General features: G+C 44.8%; 1 protein-coding gene across 1 annotated transcript in view; it reads left to right on the top strand.

The window, feature by feature from the left end:
• The window catches only part of LOC147715158 (X-linked retinitis pigmentosa GTPase regulator-interacting protein 1-like), a 306245-nt gene that overhangs the window by 131638 nt on the left and 154597 nt on the right, over positions 1-20010 (top strand). Inside the window, exons 8-11 of the mRNA XM_086920416.1 lie at positions 9358-9504; positions 9586-9659; positions 12502-12641; positions 13570-13733. Of these exons, the coding sequence (XP_086776542.1) occupies positions 9358-9504; positions 9586-9659; positions 12502-12641; positions 13570-13733 (525 nt within the window). The remainder of the gene's footprint in view (positions 1-9357; positions 9505-9585; positions 9660-12501; positions 12642-13569; positions 13734-20010) is intronic.

The following is a 20010-nucleotide window of genomic DNA, read 5'->3' as shown; positions in this document are numbered from 1 at the left end:
AAACACCGCCAAAACCAACTTACACGAAGGAATGAAAGAAGTTGCCGAATGGATGAAGAACAGCTGTTTAAAACTGAACTCGGACAAAGCGGAGGTCCTCATCTTAGGTTCATCCCCCACTGCTTGGGACGACTCATGGTGGCCACCGGCCCTGGGAACAGCACCCATACCTACTGTCCACGCACGTAACCTGGGCTTCATCCTGGACTCCTCCCTTTCGATGACCAGACAAGTCAACGCCGTCTCATCTTCTTGCTTCAACATCCTACGCATGCTCAAAAAATCTTCTGTTGGATCCCCACCGAAACAAGAAAGACAATCACCCATGCACTGGTCACTAGCCGACTGGATTACGGAAATACCCTTTACGCCGAAACCACAGCCAAACTACAGAAAAAACTCCAACGCATCCAAAACGCATCAGCCAGACTCATACTGGACATCCCCCGTCAAGCTCACATTTCCGATCACCTGAAAGACCTCCACTGGCTCCCCGTCAACAAGAGAATAACGTTCTGTCTCCTCACCCACGCACACAAGGCCCTCTACGACCTAGGACCTGAATGCCTCAACACACGACTGTCCTTCTACACACCCACCCATCAACTACGATCATCCAATCAAGCCCTCGCCGTAATTCCGCGCATCCATAGATCCACCATGGGAGGAAGATCCTTCTCCTACTTAGCGGCCAAAACCTGGAATTCTCTCCCCACTCACCTCCGCCTTACACAGAACCACCTCTCCTTCAGAAAGCAGCTAAAAACCTGGCTATTCGATAAGTAATGCACCCACCCTCCCTCAAGCGCCTTGAGACCCTCTGGGTGAGTAGTGCACTATACAAATTCCTGAACTTGAACTTGAACCATCTAAACATCCCAACACCAAGACATAGTGACCTTCAGGATCAACCACTGCTCTCGGCAAGTGGAAGGAAACTCCAGGCCTGATCCAAATAAGAGCACCCAGTGAGAAGGCAGAGTAAAGAGTAGCATAGTGTTGACCCCTCCAGCGCCCCAAAGGGTTCAGCCCTCAACTTCTGTAAGATGGATCTCCTTGAGGAAAGCAATATTTGCTCCTCTACATTTCAAATGAGAAAGTACATTATAACACTTACAGGGCGAAGAGAGTTGAACAATTTAACTTATGTTGTCATGAGAAACGGGTCAAAAAAGGGAAGGGACACCCGAGGACCCCACCATTGTCTACCCCCTACGACACCAGAAGTGGCCCACTGCGCCAGACACACAGCTCAGTAGCCTCATACGCTCCACAATATAATAGGGTCAAAAAAAGCAAAATGAAACACAATACCATTAACCAACAAATCCCCCGACACCCCAAGTTCTGAGACATACAACCATCCTATCCAAACAGCACACCACATCGAGCCCATTCAGAAGCCAACAAAGGGCCTGAAGGCCAACTAGTTCCATAACAGAAATCTCTATGTGGGGAAAGAGCCACCAGCTAGAGGTGGTGAACCAACAGTCAAGGAATGAAGCCGATCCGCAGGACATTACCTGCAAGCCCCCCCCCCCTCCCACACCTCCCCCCACCCCCCTCCCAAACCTCCCCAGACCACCTAAACTGGAAGAAAGAAATTAACTCAGAAGAAATCAGCCACACAACCAACCAGCGCACATAATACAATAAAGAAATAGTACAACACATCCCCAGGATGCCTGATGAGGTTCCTCAGACCAAATCATTCAAGGACCCCGCGGTAACCACCAGTAGAGTATTTTGAAGACCAGGGTTAACAGAGTCCTCAGAGTGGAGCCCGGCTTTCTGGGGAGGGGCATTGAGAGGAGCCTTCACCAGCCCACAGAGAGGCAGCAGTTTCAACGGCCCTCGACTGTTCCAAGGCCACCTGCGTTTTAGCAGGGCGGGATGCCCCCCTGTGTCAGGACTGTTGGTGCCTGGTGTGCAACGGTTGTTTTAATTCTGGTATGTCAGGTCGCACAGTGCCCTAGTCAAAATGTTCAATCCAGTCCCAATCCGCAGATGGATCCATGAAGGAAAGTACTGTAGTCTAAGTCTGGATGCACAGTCAAGCAGGAAAAGCAAAAGAGTAGAGCAGACCCAAGTCGTGGAGCTTCTTCTTCACCAATAGGAAGGATGCCCTCTGCTTTTGAACCTGGAAAGTGAAGTCAGGGTATAGAGACACCTTGGTGTTTTCTACCATCAAGGGTACATTTGCGGGCCTGTGGAAGGAGATATTCCCTATCCCGAAAATGCAGAAGGTTTTCCACCACTGGACACGGCGGGCCCCACGGCTAGGTATCTCTGCCGGTACCCTATGAGCATGCTCCAAGGCAAAGAATCTGGAGAGGCCTTCCGGGGCTACCACCTCCTGGAGCCAATATTCTTGATAGACAGGGAGTCACCCTCAACACTTTTAGGCAGTCCCCAAAACGGACCTTATTAAGATGGACCAACCCCTTTCTGATCATCTAGGCAAGCAGTGAGGTGCCGGGTCCGTACCTCAAGAGCATTGATGTTTTGGTCTGCAGATTTCACAGCTGGTGACAGAGTCTGCAATGCAACCTTCTAAGGTAGCGACCCTCCTCAAGACCTTCCAGAAAGCTTGTGAATGAGACCCAGCTCCCAATTGTCATCCATGTACGCCATATTCCCACCGCAAGTACCCTGCTTGGTCCCCCTGCTGGGGGGCACTCGTGGTTGTGTCATTTTTAGATCTCTATGTGCACCCCATGTTAACTCCAATGCGGGTCTAGGAAGTGCTGGATAGTTGTGCAACCATACACCACCACTCAGTCACAGGTCCAACCAGATGCGCCCTAAGCAATGACACAACCTTTACAGGCTAGTTATCCAGTGATGTAGCAGCCCAGGAGGGCACCAAAGGGCCACAAACAAGGCACTCAATCCTCAAAGGTTACAGGTGCGACCAGGCAGCAAGAGCCTTCATACAAGTTACAGCAAGAGATGAGCTGAGGATAGCAAGGCTCTCTGAGCCAAGAGCAAGTCATGAAGGGTGCACTCTATGGCAACACAAGCTTCAGCACCCTTGACGAGCCCCCACAGTTAGCGAGTCCCAAAAGGGATGGAAAAGTCACTACTCCAGGCCACTAATAAGGAAGCAACACCATGGTAGCGGGATCCACCCTCTCTTTCAGTGCAGCCATCCTGGGACCAAGCTGCCCTCAACACAATTCATCTCCACGTTCTTGGGGTTGAGGGGGAACCAACAGTAATCCACAGGGCAAGGGTGCTGGGGCGTTTGCAGCCATCGCAATCACTGCAGAGCCACAATGTTAACTGCAAAGGGCGGACGCGGGCTATCAGGCCCGCTTACCTGGCACTCAGAGGCTGCTACAGGCGGTGTTGTGGGGTTATCTAGGGGCACAAACTCCACAAAGATCACCACCACGGCTGTGGGTGTTTTTTAAATGTATTAATTTATTTTAAATCCAATGTGGCAGCTGCTAACAGAGCGGGCTGCCATTTTGATAAAGTACCCCGTGACACTGTCAATATTTTGCCACAGACCTACCCCCCTAACCCCTCCACCCCCTCCCCCCCCCCCCTCCCCCTAGCCACCAGACAGTGTCTGAGTGCTCACCCGGGGTCCGGGCAGGTGGATAGAGCCCTCCTCAGTGGAGTGGGGAGGAGATGGTGGCCTGTCGTGGCCAGGAGGATCTCAGGCGGCAAGGAGCTCAGCCATCAGCATCCTCAGGTCAGGGCAGCTGGCTCCGCCGATGGTAGATGTCGTTTGAGCTATTATCCTTCTAGTCATTTAAATCAGTATGTCCTTCTTATTTTGCAAAACAACTGGCTATCCTTCGGTTTACTTATTGTGCCTGACATTTTTCCTAGTCAGATCCACTCTTCTGAGGGGAGGTCCTTGTCTTGGCCCTGTGAGTAAAGCAAGATGCACAGGGAATATTAAGAGTTTCTGTTTTTGTAGCTGAGGTCACCTTGAGATTCACTGGTCAGTGCAGAGCACTGGAAGGCACTGGGAAGGTTGGGCCTAGAAGCGCATTGAAAATACTGGAGCTACTTGTTAGTTTCACTGGGCAGGGGCTGAGCTCTGGAAGGCACTGGAGAGGTGAGGCTAGGATTGATAGTACATCCTGGAGCCCCTGGTTAGTTTTTGTGATTTGCGTCCCAATTTTTGATACACATATGAATTATGCATGGATAATAGAGCTCTAAAAATAGTAAGAAGTCTTACTCCTTGACCACTTAGGGTCAGCCCAATACCTAAAGAAAGGGTTTATAGCGAGTAGTCTTGATGGGCTGATATCAGCAGGGTTCTGATGTCTACACTTACAGTGTTTTTCACAATGCATGTTTTTCAAAAAGAACAGGGCTTCAGGCTCCTTCCAGCTTATGAAGATCCAGGCACAAAGTGGAGCTAATGTGTATTGCTTGTCATATCAGGTCAACATTGTAGTTTTCACTGATAGCTGGTATTCCACATGGCAATGATCCACAATATCATGGTGAAGGCACACAAGGCTTGGCTAGGCATTACAGCAAAAAAGAGACACATTTGGAGAAGTGATCAGGGTTGGACTGGCCTATAAGGCAATTTGTCAGTGCTTGAAGGTCTGGTCTGTCAGTGTGTGGGGCAGTTTTTTGGCTGTTTGTGAGCCTGTTTTACGGTCTGTTGAGTTGGTTTTAACTGTTGATTTCTCTGATATTGCCACAAACATTGCCTGTAGCAAGAATAAATCCATGCAGTCTCCCATACCTTGCAAAACACCTATACAGCATATCTGTACAAGTTCAAAACCACAGAGGCCAGATTCATCAAAGGATTATGTTGCCCTTGCATCACGCAAGGTATTGCAGAGGCAACGCAATCCCTAAGTCAGAGTTACCAGGCAACGCAAGTCCACCTTACGTGGCCTTGAGATGCTTGGTAAATCTGCAGTAAAGCAAGACAGCGTAAGTTCCTGCCTTGCATTACTATCCCCTGGGAATCCAGACAAATTGCTACGCCTTCCCAGGGGAGGCACAGCAAGGAGAAATATAATTGTTTCCACTCGTTGTTTCCTCTTTCTAAGTGTGCTGCACTGTACAGCACACTTAGCCCTGATTATGAGCCAAAGCGCTATTTATTGTGTACAATAAAAAACACCTATTATGAGTTCCTGGGGAATAACATGCAGTTGTAGTGTTTGACACACCAAAATTCACATGATACGGTACATACCATATGTTTTCCCCTGTTAAATTTTGGCAGGTTTGGCCTGCCAAAATGTAATGAAGGTTGAGTTATTAAACGCAACTGATAATTATGAGAGCATTAAATACCTTCATACTCGTAATTCTGACCCATGAGTAACAGGAGTTCAGAAACATGAGTCAGAGAAATTGGTCATAAAATTATGAGGAACTCATAATCAAGTAGTGTTTCTGTGTTGGGTCGCATGGAACATTGATAAATCTGGATCACGATTTGTAAATATGGGACACTTATTTAGCTATCTAATTTGCTAATGGAGGGGCCTCTTTTATGTTGGTGCCCATGCCTATTTTCTGTCCCATTCCAAAACTGGAAGTGATGGATTCTAAGGAATGCCAGAAACCGGTCCTCGGAAGCTTGTTTCCGGTCCAGGGAAGGCATGGCTTGGTAGTTCGGGCTGGACTGTTCCCATGAGGCACAAGGTCAGACTGATTTGCATACAGCCATGTCTGAACTGGGGTGGCAGAGTGGGCTAAAGAACGGTGATGAATTAAACCCAGATCTTTTGACTGGGCGTGAGTGTTTGATTGATTCAGATGCTCCGTCCATCACCACCCCCTTTTGTACCGCTTTTGGCCACCATAAGTGTGGCAGGGTATGCTCAGACGTGAGTCCCTTGATCACTTTGCCACTGGATTCAAGCAAGCCGGGCTGAAGACGGCTGGAATGCCAGAAACCGGTCCTCGGAAGCTTGTTTCCAATCCAGGGAAGACATGGCTTGGTAGTTCGGGCTGGACTGTTCCCATGAGGCACAGGTTCAGACTGATTTGCATATAGCCATGTCTGAACTGGGGTGGCAGAGTGGGCTAAAGAACGGTGATGGATTAAACCCAGATCTTTTGACTGGGTGTGAGTGTTTGATTGATTCAAATGCTCGGTATATCACCACCCCCTTTTGTACCACTTTTGGCCGCCATAAGTGTGGCAGGGTATGCTCAGACCTGAGTCCCTTGCTCACTTTGCCACTGGATTCAAGCAAGCCGGGCTGAAGACTGCTGGAATGCCAGAAACCGGTCCTCGGAAGCTTGTTTCCGGTCCAGGGAAGACATGGCTTGGTAGTTCGGGCTGGACTGCTCCCATGAGGCACAGGGCCAGACTGATTTGCATATAGCCATGTCTGAACTGGGGTGGCAGAGTGGGCTAAAGAACGGTGATGGATTAAACCCAGATCTTTTGACTGGGTGTGAGTGTTTGATTGATTCAGATGCTCCGTCCATCACCACCCCCTTTTGTACCGGATTCTAAGCACCTCGAAACCGGTCCGGTCCTCGGATGCTTGATTCCGGTCTGGGAAAGATATGGCTGTTGTAGTTCGGACTGGACTGTTCCCATGGGGCACAGGGTCAGAGCTGATTTGCATAAAGCCATTATCTGACCCAGGGTGGTGTGGAGTGCAAAAAACGATGGATTTAGGCCCAGATCCTTGTACTGGGGTGAATGTAAGACATTGATCTACATTCTGTCCATCAAATTGTTTTTTGTAATTTTCTCCCTGAGTGTACTGGGGTAGCTCAGACGTGGGTCCCAGAGCCTCCACACCACTGGAGTCAAGCTAGCCGGGCTGATGAGAGGTGTTACCTCGAAACCGGTCCGGTCCTCGGATGCTTGATTCCGGTCTGGGAAAGATATGGCTGTTGTAGTTCGGACTGGACTGTTCCCATGGGGCACAGGGTCAGAGCTGATTTGCATAAAGCCATTATCTGACCCAGGGTGGTGTGGAGTGCAAAAAACGATGGATTTAGGCCCAGATCCTTGTACTGGGGTGAATATAAGACATTGATCTACATTCTGTCCATCAAATTGTTTTTTGTAGGATTCTAAGCACCAACATTAATTCTTGGTAAATGTCTATGCAGATCACTTGGGAGGAAAAGGACATTATAGTCTGACTTGGCAATGCAGCTGTCGCTAGATAATTGTGTGACGAACACAAGAGGGGCTTTGACTCCGCCCACATGTTGGGAGCTAGGAGTGCATGTTTTGATTGGGTAGACATCGTGGGCTTCCACAAAAAGAAGTGTTTGCCCTCCACATAGCTGTGATCATTTTAATTATTTATCCAGCTGCCTGAACTTGAACTTTTAGGGGCACACACATGGCACTGTAAAGCTATTAAAATGTCTTAGCTAACTAGAAATGTATGTTATTTTTCTCTACCAGCTCCGCAGCTGGGAGTTGGGCAGTCATTAACCTACATGGATGTTTAGGTATGGCTTGAAAGATAAGCTGTAATCAGAGCTAGTAAGCTTAACCAATATTATTCTACAGATATTTGCTTTCACACAAATACATATATATTCCTATTATATTTACTTGTATGCTTCAGGTTATTATACAACATTCCTTTAAAGCTAGACCTACTGGAATTACCTATGATTGTTTTAAGTTTGGTGAGATGCCTACAAGCACAGTGACTCCAGAGAGGTCATTGCATCTTCCCACCATATCTAGAGATCCATACCTACTTAGCGGAGATCAAAGTGATAAAAGTGCAGCTGTTGGAACCGCTGGTGCAGCGGATGCACTTACGTGCCGAATGTGCCACTATGTGTATCATCCCTCTCTGGATACTGTTTTGGTTTTCAACAAAAGAGGGGGTTTGTTGCTTTCTCCCTGTGTGTCGGGCCTTTGCTAGTTTTTCCTACCTAGCTTAGCCATGAAATGGGTGCACCAGGGGCCTCATTTAAGAAAAGTGACGCATCGCTGCGTGAAAACAGCGATGCGTCACTTTTCACTGCGCACTCCTTGCGACACCAATGATGCGTCATATTTAATGCATGACGCATCATGTCGCAAGGACTTACAGATACGTCAGTATTTCTGACGCATCTGTAGGCGCAAAAGTGGCGCATTGCTGGAGTGTGTCACAAAAGTGACGCAACTGCAGCAATGCGTCCTTTCACATGGGGAAAGCCCCATGTGAAAGGGCTTGCGTCAGTCTTACGCCTGCTGTGAGGCAGGCGCAAGATTTTGACGCAACAGCATCCTAAAAGTGACGCAGTGAAATCTCATAGATTTCACTGCGTCACTATTACGAGGCTTTTTGCGGGGGAACGCCCCCTCTGCATACATTATACCATACGCAGGTATAATGTGGCGCAGGGGTTTAAAAAGTGACGCATCTACCTAGATGCGTCACTTTTTAAATATGGCGCAACAAGGCGCATTTTGTACGCCGCTGGTGCGTCACAAAAAGTGACGCACCGGCGGCGCAAAACTGACGCAAGGCCTCATAAATAAGGGCCCAGGACTTTAGCAGAGCAGGAGCCAGCATAATTATGGCACAGGCCCCACTACGCCAAACTCCAAATGACCCCCTTAATCCCCATGTACCCCAGGTTGTAAATAAATGTATGGAATGTAATTGTAGAACACACGCATGTGAACCTCTTCTGTATTTACATGCTCTTGAATAATTTACCAACCCTGAGGATGTACAATGCTCCTTTCACACCGGTAGTGTTGGAGCTATTACAGTAGTCTTTCTTTTTACATGGAATTTGTTCTTGTTTCATGCAGACGTATGAGGCAAAGTTACATGAGGTAAGAACCAACCCTTTGAAAAAGACCCTTTCGTGTTGGTTTCTGAGAATTGTGGTGGGAATCTATAGGCCGTGGTGAAGGGGTATAACTGGGAGGTTCTGATCTAGCAAGAGAAGGTGCGGAGAAGGAAGGGTCATTAATGAATTTGACAGTTCGTGTCCAACTTTTTGTAGATGCTCCATTACCTGTAAACTCTAACTGAGCTCCTTCATGATATTTATTTAAGCCCTGAGGTGAGGAATGAGTGAGCAGAAATTAGCGAGTTGTTATTGAATTGTCTAATGCTTGTGATGCAGAAAGGAATAAAATACTTTATAGGTTTGGTAGTGGGGGAATGTGCAAGGCTCTCCTTAAGCGCCCTGAGGCCAGTGATGTGACAAGCAACGAGGAGATATTGAAAGATTATGAGGTCACTTACTGAGCTTATGTGATGGCCTTCTGAGGTGCATGCAATAAGTACTGAACGTCTACTGAAATGCAAGGGACAAGGGATGACTAGTTTTAGAGAGTGTGGGACGTAAATGTTCTTCATGAGTGCTTATCTTTTTAGTGTAATCTTTTTCATTATCAATTCACTCTCTCTGTCCATCCAGAAACAGGAAACACTGCAAGTTGCCCACAATACTCTTGTGGCCCAGGTTGAGGATCTCAGTGCCCAGCTCAAATCTGAGCAGATGAAGGTGGTGGCCCTTGATGGGCAGCTGGAGAGCATGTCCATCCTGCAGCGCTCACTGGAGGAGGTACCTTTTCACAGGCGCATGAGTGTTCTAGGATAACTGTGCCTGAGCTGTACTGTGAAGCATAATGTTTATCTTTCTCAGTTTCAGGGGCGAGTGAGTGACTTGGAGAAGGAAAGAGAACTTTTAAAGGATAATTATGATACCCTGTTAAAAAGGTGAGAGGTGGCCCCATTTCATGGTCAGTGTCTATTTGTGTATTTGAGTAAGTTGCTACTTGGATCCCTTTCATTTAATCCTTGAAGAAAGCGATGCAGTTCTGGAGAAGCTGGGTAGCTGAGCATAGAGAAAGCAGGCAGATACTGTGAATGAACCACGGCTATGGGGTGACATGGGCTTGACTTGTGTGTTGAGTGAATGGGCACTTAGAGTTATTGAAACTTTGAGTGGTGTCACTTTCTAACCAAAGTGAATATGATATAGAAAATCCAATTACGTGTGTGGCCACACCTCCAATTTGACCTTGTCCTGCTTACTGATGTGCTCTCACCTTCTATAATGGTTTAGATGAACTCACCATGGGGTACTCCAGGTAGGTTTATTTTCTGGATGAAAATTGAGAATTCAAAGTACCATGCCAAGCTTAGTCAAGGAAAAGTTAAAATCTCACTTCCTGTTTGACTTAAACTCAACTCTATCTTACTTTAAGTTTGTTAATTCCAGCCTTGGTCACCTAGAGTACTTTGTATCCTTTCGTTACAGTAGCGAACTGGTCATGTCCACAAGACCTTGCTCTGAACTCTCATCTTTTCAAAGCAAAATGGCAGGTGATTTCCTTCTCCTCCCAATAATCAGTGGTGTATCTGATCTGCAATTAAGAAAAAGCTTAATCCCTCTCCATTTTAGTGCCCTTGGTATGATACGATTGAAGCCAAAATGTGCTACAAGGGACTTGTTTAGAAAATACTAAGTTTGATTAATGAGTTGTACAAAAGTAACACACTCAGTAGTATCCACAGGATAACAGTCTTATTGCACAATAGTAAATCAATTGGTGGAAGGGAAAAAGAGAACGCACAGAGCAAAAGATTATATTTCAAACAAAGTTTTTACTGCAAAATAATTTTTAGGGGAGATAGATACAAACAAATTAATTAGAGCAAAAAGTCATGAACAAAGATAGACAATGTTTTCTCTATAGTTCATAACTAAAAACATCAACTCCTTATGAATAAAGCAAACAACCCAAATTATTCAATAAAAAATGGTTGTGAGTTTGTGTCAAAACAACATTAAAAGAGATGACGGAGTGTCGACGTTTCGGTCTAGGCTGCAGTCGTCAAATAGACCATCATCAGGACGATATTTATTCAATGCTGAAGATGAATCATAGAAGGTAGGAAGCGGGGGACATACTGTTAACCACGTGTGAATTCTTTAATATTCAAAGGTCGGACCACATCCGTTGGTCTGATTTCAACTAGCTGGCAAGTCAATATGAAAGACAAATCCAGTTGTTTTGGAATAGAAGCTCAAACGGCATTTAATGTATCCTCACGGGTTCGTCTGTGGTGCATCCAATGTATGGTGTCTGTATTACACCACCTCCCAGACAGCCCTTTGCACAATTTACCCACATTCCTCAGAGCTACAAATAGTCGAGAGCTCATGGACCTTTCTTGGTCTTGTAAGGAAGTTTGTGGTGATTTGGAACACATGTTTTTCGAATGCAAATATCTCATACCCTTCTGGGAGACAATAACGAACCAATTGAACCGCATCTTCAAAACTAACCAATGCCAGGACTTCCCTACCATAATCTTGGGCCCCCATGCATCTTCTCCGATTTTGGATCTAGGTGAATCAGATTTTGCTTTACTAGATCTCCTATTGATTATCACACTAAAAGTAATTGTATTGAATTGGAAATCATGTATTTTAGTCTCTTACTACATTTGGTGGGCCTGGGCAACTCAGGTACGAAACTCCCACTCCTCCCAATACAATTCCCCTGGACATCCCACCATCTTGAAGAAACTATCGGGAACTTTGGATTAGTTCCTTCAAGAGCCTCATTCAACTATCTATCCTTTGAGACCAATATAATGCCCATACCTTCTCTCCTTCATCAGGTTCATTAACTATCTTTTATATTTTCAACCTTCCCCCTCCACTGTCCTTCTCTCTTCTTGGTCATTGTCTTTCATGGTACATCATTTAAACGTTCATGCTCTAATAATATTCCAAATGTGTGTGTACTTACACTGAATATCCCTTATTTATTTTCTGATTATATCTCCAAATACCAAGCGTTCTTCTTCTATTAGAATGTTTTTCACTTTTCGAATCTATAGCATTGATATATCATCATTCTCCAATACTAGTTTTTCATTGAGTTAATACTGGCCTGTGACAACTCTATAGTTACCTGGCATTGCTTGTCCATGCTCTCGGTGTACCTGCTTTACTGTACTTGTAGAATCTTGTTTTTTCTCTGTTGTCTCTTTCTGCTAGGATTTTCTCTTTTCTGTTTCAAATCTATCAGTACATTTTTTTAAATTCAAAATAAAAATCATGCATAATCAGTTTACCCCCGAAAAAGTGTTGAGAGCTCAGCTTTATGTCTCAAGATTCCCTAAGACTACTTTGGCCATTGTCACAACATTGATTTATTTTTTAGCTAAACAAGACTAGAAGGAAGCTTCAAAGTACTGACCCATGGAACATCTGAAAAACAAACTGTCTGGGTGACAGATAATAAAGTAGGGAAATTACTAATAACCCACCCTCTCTTCAGCTGCTAATAATGTTGCTGAGCCTGTTTCTTTTGTTCATCGACTGGTAGAGGAGGGGGAAGAGACTAGCTAGACCTAGAGGGGACTAATGACTAGTATTGGCATCACTGGATGCTGTGGTTGCTTTTACATGGAATGCATGTCATGAGAAGTGAATCCCAGCCTGGAAGAGGTTCACTTTGAAGAACTCGGCCTTGATTAACTGATCTGTTTTATCTGATCTGTCTCCTGCTTCTCCATTCTAATCCACCCCTCCCTTCCCTAGTACTCTGACTTTGGAAAATCAACATTGTTGGAAGTCCATGGAAGAACAGCTTCGGCATGAAATCTTACGTCTGGAAGAAGAGCTGAAAGCAGAGATGTCAGCCAAGAGGGAGCTGCAGGAGAAACTGGAGAGAGAAGGAGGTACGAATATGTCTTACCTTTCGTACTCACATGGTGCAATTTGGGGAAATCAGGATTGCATGTGCAGAAAGGGCCAGACTCCTGATTGTCCTTAGGAGGGGGTACTCTACAGGGAACAGATAAAAAGCCAGCAGATGCTATGAAACAGAATAAAGTACTACTGTGTTGTGGTATGACTGTGAGGTGTGATAAAGGCCTAATTGTGAAGTTATCATTGTATGTTTCTATCTCTCCCAATATCTACGTTGAGTATGATTATCTTTATGTTGAACTATGTAGTCAGAGGCCCATGTGTCTGACATATCTCTGACCCCATATGTCAATTTGTCTACCTCCCTGTCCATTTCCCATCTACCCACTCATCTATGTGGCATACCATTTTTTCCATCTATTTTCTTGTGTTCAAATGATTGCGTCCCTATCTGTTTGTCTTCCAAGTCAGATACCAGACTACAGAAACACATAGACTTGAAAGAATTTATTTCTAACCCCACACAACAGATTTCTACCCACTCTGTTTCACTTTGTTTGTTTCACCTTTTACTATAACTCACCACTCGCAATTGACCATTGACCCCTTATCAACACATCTGTTTCTCTGTATAAATATCTGCTTCTCATCAATGCGCATAGTTCTTTGTGACTATGTTTGCTTCTTCGGATATGCCTTCCTTCTCTGTGCATCTTTATCCAGGCCGGTTGCTCTACCCTTCTATTAATCATTCCATCAAAGACCAACATTAAGGAGGATCAGTGACACTGAAAATGGTGTCATGTGAAGATCAGGCCCCAGTGGTACATTAGTGGCGGAGGAGAAGGGCAGAAATTAACCTTAATCCAATGAGTGTTTTGTCGACCATATACCAAGTGACAAGAGAAACAGATATGGTTAGCCAAGAGTCTGCCAAGGAATGCCTTTTCTTTTCAGGTCGCAATGAGGAACTCAAGAAGGAAGTCAGCTGGATGCAGCTTCAACTCCTAGAGCAGAAACAGGAAGCGTTCCTGCTCCAGGGGAAGGTGAATGCCATCTTGTCATCTTCATCCACAAACTGCTGGCCGACCGAACCAAGATGCACCCCAAACCCGTTACAGGTAGGCAGCTGACCAGATGAAAGACTTCTCGTGTGAAATTCATCTGTGCATAGCCTACATTCTACATGTTTATGAAATCCACTGAATGTTTTCCTAATTGTACAGACGTTTTGATTGCAATGTGAATGTGGATGTAAGTTGACAGGCCAGGATGTTGACTTCTCCCAGATGAGGCTAGCTGTGAAGCATCATCAGTCCCAGCCACCAGCAAGGGAACGAGGCTTGCACAGCAGATGCTTGGTTATTAGTCTGTGGTTTAGTGAGTTGAACCTCTGTGTTAGCTCATACATCAAGTTACTTGCTAGAAGCCTGAGATTAGTGGCAGAAGCAGTTCATTAACCCTAGAGATAAAGGTCTTGGTTAGGTACGTGATGTTAAGAACAGGAGCTGCTCTTTTAATTTCTGGTTAGTTCCTCCTAACTCTCTCTGTGAGTATCTGGGGGCTAGTTAGATGAGCTGTTCCTTTAGCTGAATAATAGAGTTATTGCTGGGGTGTTTGAGCTGAGACTGGGCCTGTTCCTTAACCCTGTTAAATGAGTGCAGGGACGTTCTCATTTACGCAATGGAAAGTTTGTTATGCTGAACCCAGTGGTTGCTCAGCAGAGCAGCATCTTTACCCACTGGTCAGTTCTTAGGAGTGGGTCTGGGGCTTAATGGTAGGACCTGCTTTATTAACTCAGGGTAGTTATTACTGATGAGCCTGGGGGTCAGTGGGATGAACTGTAGGGAGCCATGACAGGAAGGCTACTTTAGCTAAGTGCTATAGTGTGTGCTGATTAATGCATATTTTACAATCCTTTTCAGTGAGCATTAGAAGCAGAGGAGAAAATGAGAAATAAATAGAGGGTATATATGGCGTGATCTGGTTCTACAGGGATGCCACCCCAGCAATGAGGTTCTATTTCTATTAATGTACAGAATGTTTCACGTCTGGCTTCACCTGTAAGTAGATAGCACTATACATGTTTAATCAGTGCTACGGGGACCACATCAGTTTGTGCTGGCTCAAAATAAAAAATATAAAATATACAATACATGTTTTAAAATGTTTTAACATGAAACAAAAATAAAATGGAAAAAAGGACAAAAAACGCACATATTGATATAATTATTATAACGAGGCAAGAGGCAGGTCATACCTTGATTTAGATTGCAAGTCAGGAGTCTTGGTGTAATAGCGACAATCTATTTAGAAACGGGATTGCAGGTTACTAGAAAGTCATCTAATTGGCAGTGGCATTTAAATACTTCTTTATTACATGATGAGTCTGTTAAACTTATAAATAAGAATACAGAATTTCTTGGATTTTAGCATATCATGTTGCATTATAGTGGCATGTGGAACTTTTCTTCCAAAGCGGATGGGGCGATTCTTTGGGCACTAGAGTACAGCACTAAATACCAGTTTTGATTTTGCATATTTATGAATAATTTCGCATAAATGTGCTGAGATTTCACGTAATTATGCAAAAGGAAATTACGCATATTTTGCACGCTCCCACTTTGAATCCCTCAGTGAAAAACATCCCCTTTATTCACATTTGCCCGTCTATTATATCATTCTATATATTGTGTATTTTTCTCACTGGCAGTCATCCATAGCAGTATCTCCGAATTCTAAATCTGGTTATTCAGTCCTATGGCATACCAAGCTTGGAAGACAAAAATGGTTGCTACGTCACAATGAATGTTCAGGCTTATCAATAGGATAACAGAGAGCGTCTCCATCAATCTTCGTTCTTTGCTCTGAAAGAGAGCAGGGAGCCCAGCTTCAGGCACAGAGAGGGAGACCCAGAGGGTGAGGGGTGTGGGTGGCATGAGACCACATACTATTTTACTATATTAGGGTGTGTGAGGGGTGGATTGAAAAGAGCATGGAGTAGGTGGGTGACAGCACACCAGGCTTTTCCAAATTTGAGCGGGTGGGTAAATACAGAAGGTGGGTGGCAGAACATCAGGGTGGGGTGAAAGTAATGTTGAGGGTGATGTGGAAGGGTGGGGGGTGAGGGATGTGCATGGTGGCCAGATGATGGTCGTGGTAGGTTACAGGAAAACAGGTGTAACAAGGGGTGTTGAGCAGAGGCAGGTTAGGCCTCTTATGATTGGTGCCCCACCACTCTTCTATCCCTGCATAGCTGTTGGAAGCAGATGATTTGGGTGGGCCATACATAACATTCAATTGTAGATGGGTACCAGTGCATAACAGACGTTTTTCACCGTGGGGTTTTCATTGTGTATGTGAGAAGACAGTTCCTGTTCCATGGAGTGCCAAGTGGGCAACGCAGGGAGCATTTACAGAGGCTTCTCTTGTGACCCATAGCGCTTGCAGAGCTTGAGTAATGTAGGCACGTCAGCTCTGGATTAAAATTTGCCCAATTGTCTCTTTTTGGATTTACTGCCCTGTGCTTATTTAATGCCTCAGTGCAAAGTAGAGTCCATTGGCATAGTCAAGACTTGACAGCACTAGATCTCACGAGGATGGACCTTGTGAGAGCATCTCATGTGAAGAAAGATACATCATTGTATTTTCATGACGTGAAAAGCACATTTGGGTTTGGTGTTTGGAGCCCATAATCATGAATGACCTCCTGAGACCAAGAGGTGCTGGAGTCATGTTTTTGTCTGTTCGTCTGGTGAGAATATAATGAATCAAGATTCAAATGATTCTGTAGGATCCAATGGGCTACTGCCTGAGAGCATTCGCCGAGTCCTGAGGAGCCCAGGTCCCTTAATGAGCTGTCGAACTCCTGAACTATCTCTGAGGGAACATTTGTAGCTTTGCATCAGCTAAAAAAAGCAGATCCCTTCAACATGACTAATTTCTGCCCGGGAATTGGTGCAAAGGAACTTTTTCTCAATCTCCCAAATTCAACAGACTTACATGATTTCATTTAGACTAGACGAGTATTTTATTTATTTTATACATTGTTTTCGTACACTGGACATCGCAGTGAGGGTGTATCGGTCTGTGCAAGTTGCAGCAGTATCAGCTTAGCCACCAGTAATATTCGGGATACAAAATGGTCTGCATTATTGCAGACCATTCCGCTTGCTTGCTCTGAACCATACATCCTCCAAAAACATGTAAACCCCAAACTCGGTGGCCTTTGGGAACCGCACGTACAGTGACTAATAATCAAACCCCTAATATTCATGGATAATGTAACACTCCCCATCCAGTTTTCTCATTAAACTCTACTGGCAGATGCATATATCGCGGACATAGATATTGGGACTGAACATTGTTATATGATGTTGGATGATTGTTATTCGTGGTCCAGCTCACATTACTTTGTAAATGCTGATTTAGGAAGTGCATCCAATAACATGTATCATGTATACAGATCATGATGTATTGTATATACAGTTGAAATCCTAATAAAATACATTAAAAGAAATACACTCCCCATCCAACATGCTATTCAGGTCAGAGGGATACAGAATCTGTGTTCACGATATCTCTCTGCTGGGCAATTCTGCGGGCTCAGCTACTTTGGTCCTATGCACTAAGGCTCGAAGAGCTGAGAATGGCTAGTTAGAACGCAAAGCAGATAATACTCTCGGCAAAAAAAAGTAGTAATATTGAGCCAAGAGAGAAAATGCCGAGAAGCCATTGCCTGATTCCAGAGGGATTGCCTTTGGTAAAGAAGCTGATGGTCCTCTGATGGTTTTAGCACCTACAGGATTTTTGACTCTCCATAGTTACATTTTCCAGTGTTTGAATCAGGCTTCCAGGGTTTTAATTGCATGGGCATATTTATAATTGCATTGCCCCTCCCCAACTATGATTCCCCTAGGAAGATGCTTTAAAATTGTTCAGTTCTCCAAATTTTAAACAATGACGGACAAAGGGTATTTTTTGTGTAAACATGTCCCTTCATTAGCATGCAGGAACTCCTCAAAACCTTCTTTCCATTGTTAACACTCAACTTCAGAAACACTCGGAGGGGGTAAAATGGTAGGAGAGGGTACCACACTTTGCTCCGTGATGAAGTTGCAGTGTTTGCTGAAAGTAAGACTGTAATTGCATTGCCTGAAATTCAACTCTGAAAAGACCGAGATCATAATCTTCGGGAATCTGCAACCTAGATGGGACAATCTTTCTTGGCCAGCAGAGATGGGTGAAGCACTCAAACCTGTGCAAAAGGCCAAAATTGCCTTTTGCACATGTTTGAGTGCACTAAACTAGCACTATCACAACACACTAACTTTATCGTCTCCGCCTCCCATTTCCTGATGAAAAACTGAAGAAAATCATGCCATACGTTCCAGAAAGTTGATGGTTACTGCACTGGTCCAGTCAAAACTGGACTATTGCAATGGTCTCTACCTTGGTATGCAAAAGCAATATAAAAAACTTCAGACAATTAAAAAAACAGCTGCTCGGCTGCTAGGAAACATCGCCAAATATGACTCAATTTCCAACTAGATTCGCAGACTTCACTGGCTCCCGGTGGCTCAGCAAATTAAGTTTAAAGCTCTCTGTTTAGCATACAAGGTTCTGAACAACAAAGGACCTTTCTCTCTTAGAAATCTCTTTGTCTGGTATCAACCGTCCAGACAGTTGCAGTCCTCAGGCCCAAGTTTGATGAAAGTGCCAAGTATGCAAACCACAGGTTGGGGCGGCCGAAGTTTATTTTACGGTACCGCAAAACTGTGAAATGCTCTACCAGCCGAGCTCAGAGGGGCTGCCTCCCTCACCATTTTTAGATAAAAGTTAAAAACATGTCTATTCCAGAACGGATCCCCTGGTGGTGAATACTGCATTCATAGCGCCAAGACACCTTTGGGTATTCACGCGCTCAACAAGTCTAATTAACATTAACGTTAATGTGACAACAAGTGGTGTTTCCATATTACTCTCATGTGTTTTGTTTAAAATGTCAAATCAAATAAATTGAAATTCCAGGGCAAAAAGTCTAGTGTTTATCAGTACTGTCATATCTACACTTCAAGACAGAAAAAACTTAGGGGACGGTTACGATGCGGCTCAGAAAGGCTCTGACCGCATCTTGGTTTAATTTGAGACCGCTGCATTACAATGCTGTGTGGTAATCCCAAAGTGCGGCCTTTCTGCCCTTGGGATTACGACACTTGGTCTCCAGCAGGATTTCCATGTTGGGCTTTCCGACATGGAAAGCCTGTCGGAGAGCGAGTAGGGAGGCCCCTAGCAGGGCCCCCTTGACTCTGTTGCCTCCAGTTTTGGGCCGAGGGGAGACATATGGTGCCCCCCTGTTCATTCCTACATCGTGTGGCAGGCACACTGAGGTGTCTGACACACAGTTAAGGGGTGAACACAGACTCCCATTCCCCTATGGATGCTTGTGTTGTGACTGGTTTATGGCCGTAACACGAGCTCTCATAGAGGAAAGGGAGTATGCGACCGAACAGTGTTTGGTCGCATCATAATGAACCAGTCGGGACTGCCAACCGGAGGCCAGTCGGTCCTGTTTCTGAGACGGTCCACCCGACATCGTAAAAGGCCCCATAATGTATGCCTCTTCAGAGAGTTTGTATTGAAATGCCTTCAGGTGTCTGTTCCAGATCAGGGGCAGCTTTATCACTGGTGGATCCATGTGCGACAATGTTTGTTGGCGCCACCCACGGATTCCCTCACTCCCACCCTTTAAATGTGCCCCTCAGATCTCCATAACCACTCTCTCTCAGATACATTTAAAACGTTTAGCACCACTCATAACAGTGTAGGTCGTCAGAGCACTTTACATCACACACACATTACACAGAGACAATCAATCATATGACTCATCAGTGTATACAAAATGTTACATAAGATAATGGGACTACAAGGTGGAGCAGTCACATGTCATCCATAATGGTAGGCAGTATAGTTTTCCAGCATTTGTATGTGAAGGTCTAGACCTGTCAACCTTAGGATTGGCTTACCCGAAACCTTTTGCCGGTTTTCCTTCTTTTTTGCTGAAGTTCGTTTTTGTTGGCCTTAGGACTTTGTGCACTTTAGCTCTACTAATCAGTGCTAAAGTGCTCACACTAACTTCACTAAACATGTTTACATTGGTTTACACATGATTGGCATATTTAATTTACTACTATGTCCTTTGTAGGGTGGTATACCATATACCCAAGGCCTGTAAATGAAATGCTACTAGTGGGCTTGCAGCACTTACTGTGCCACCCACTTACGTAGCCCCATAAAAAATGTCCCAGGCCTTTCATTGCATTTTTAAACTGCTAATTTGACCTGGCAATATAACCCCCTTGCTAAGCCCTTAACTTTCCTTTTTTTTACATATACATC

The sequence above is a fragment of the Lissotriton vulgaris genome, chromosome 5 (assembly GCF_964263255.1).
Source record: "Lissotriton vulgaris chromosome 5, aLisVul1.2, whole genome shotgun sequence".
NCBI classification, from domain to species: Eukaryota; Metazoa; Chordata; class Amphibia; order Caudata; family Salamandridae; genus Lissotriton; species Lissotriton vulgaris.
Note: the sequence above shows the minus strand (reverse complement) of the source record. Positions and strands in the feature narration are given on the sequence as shown.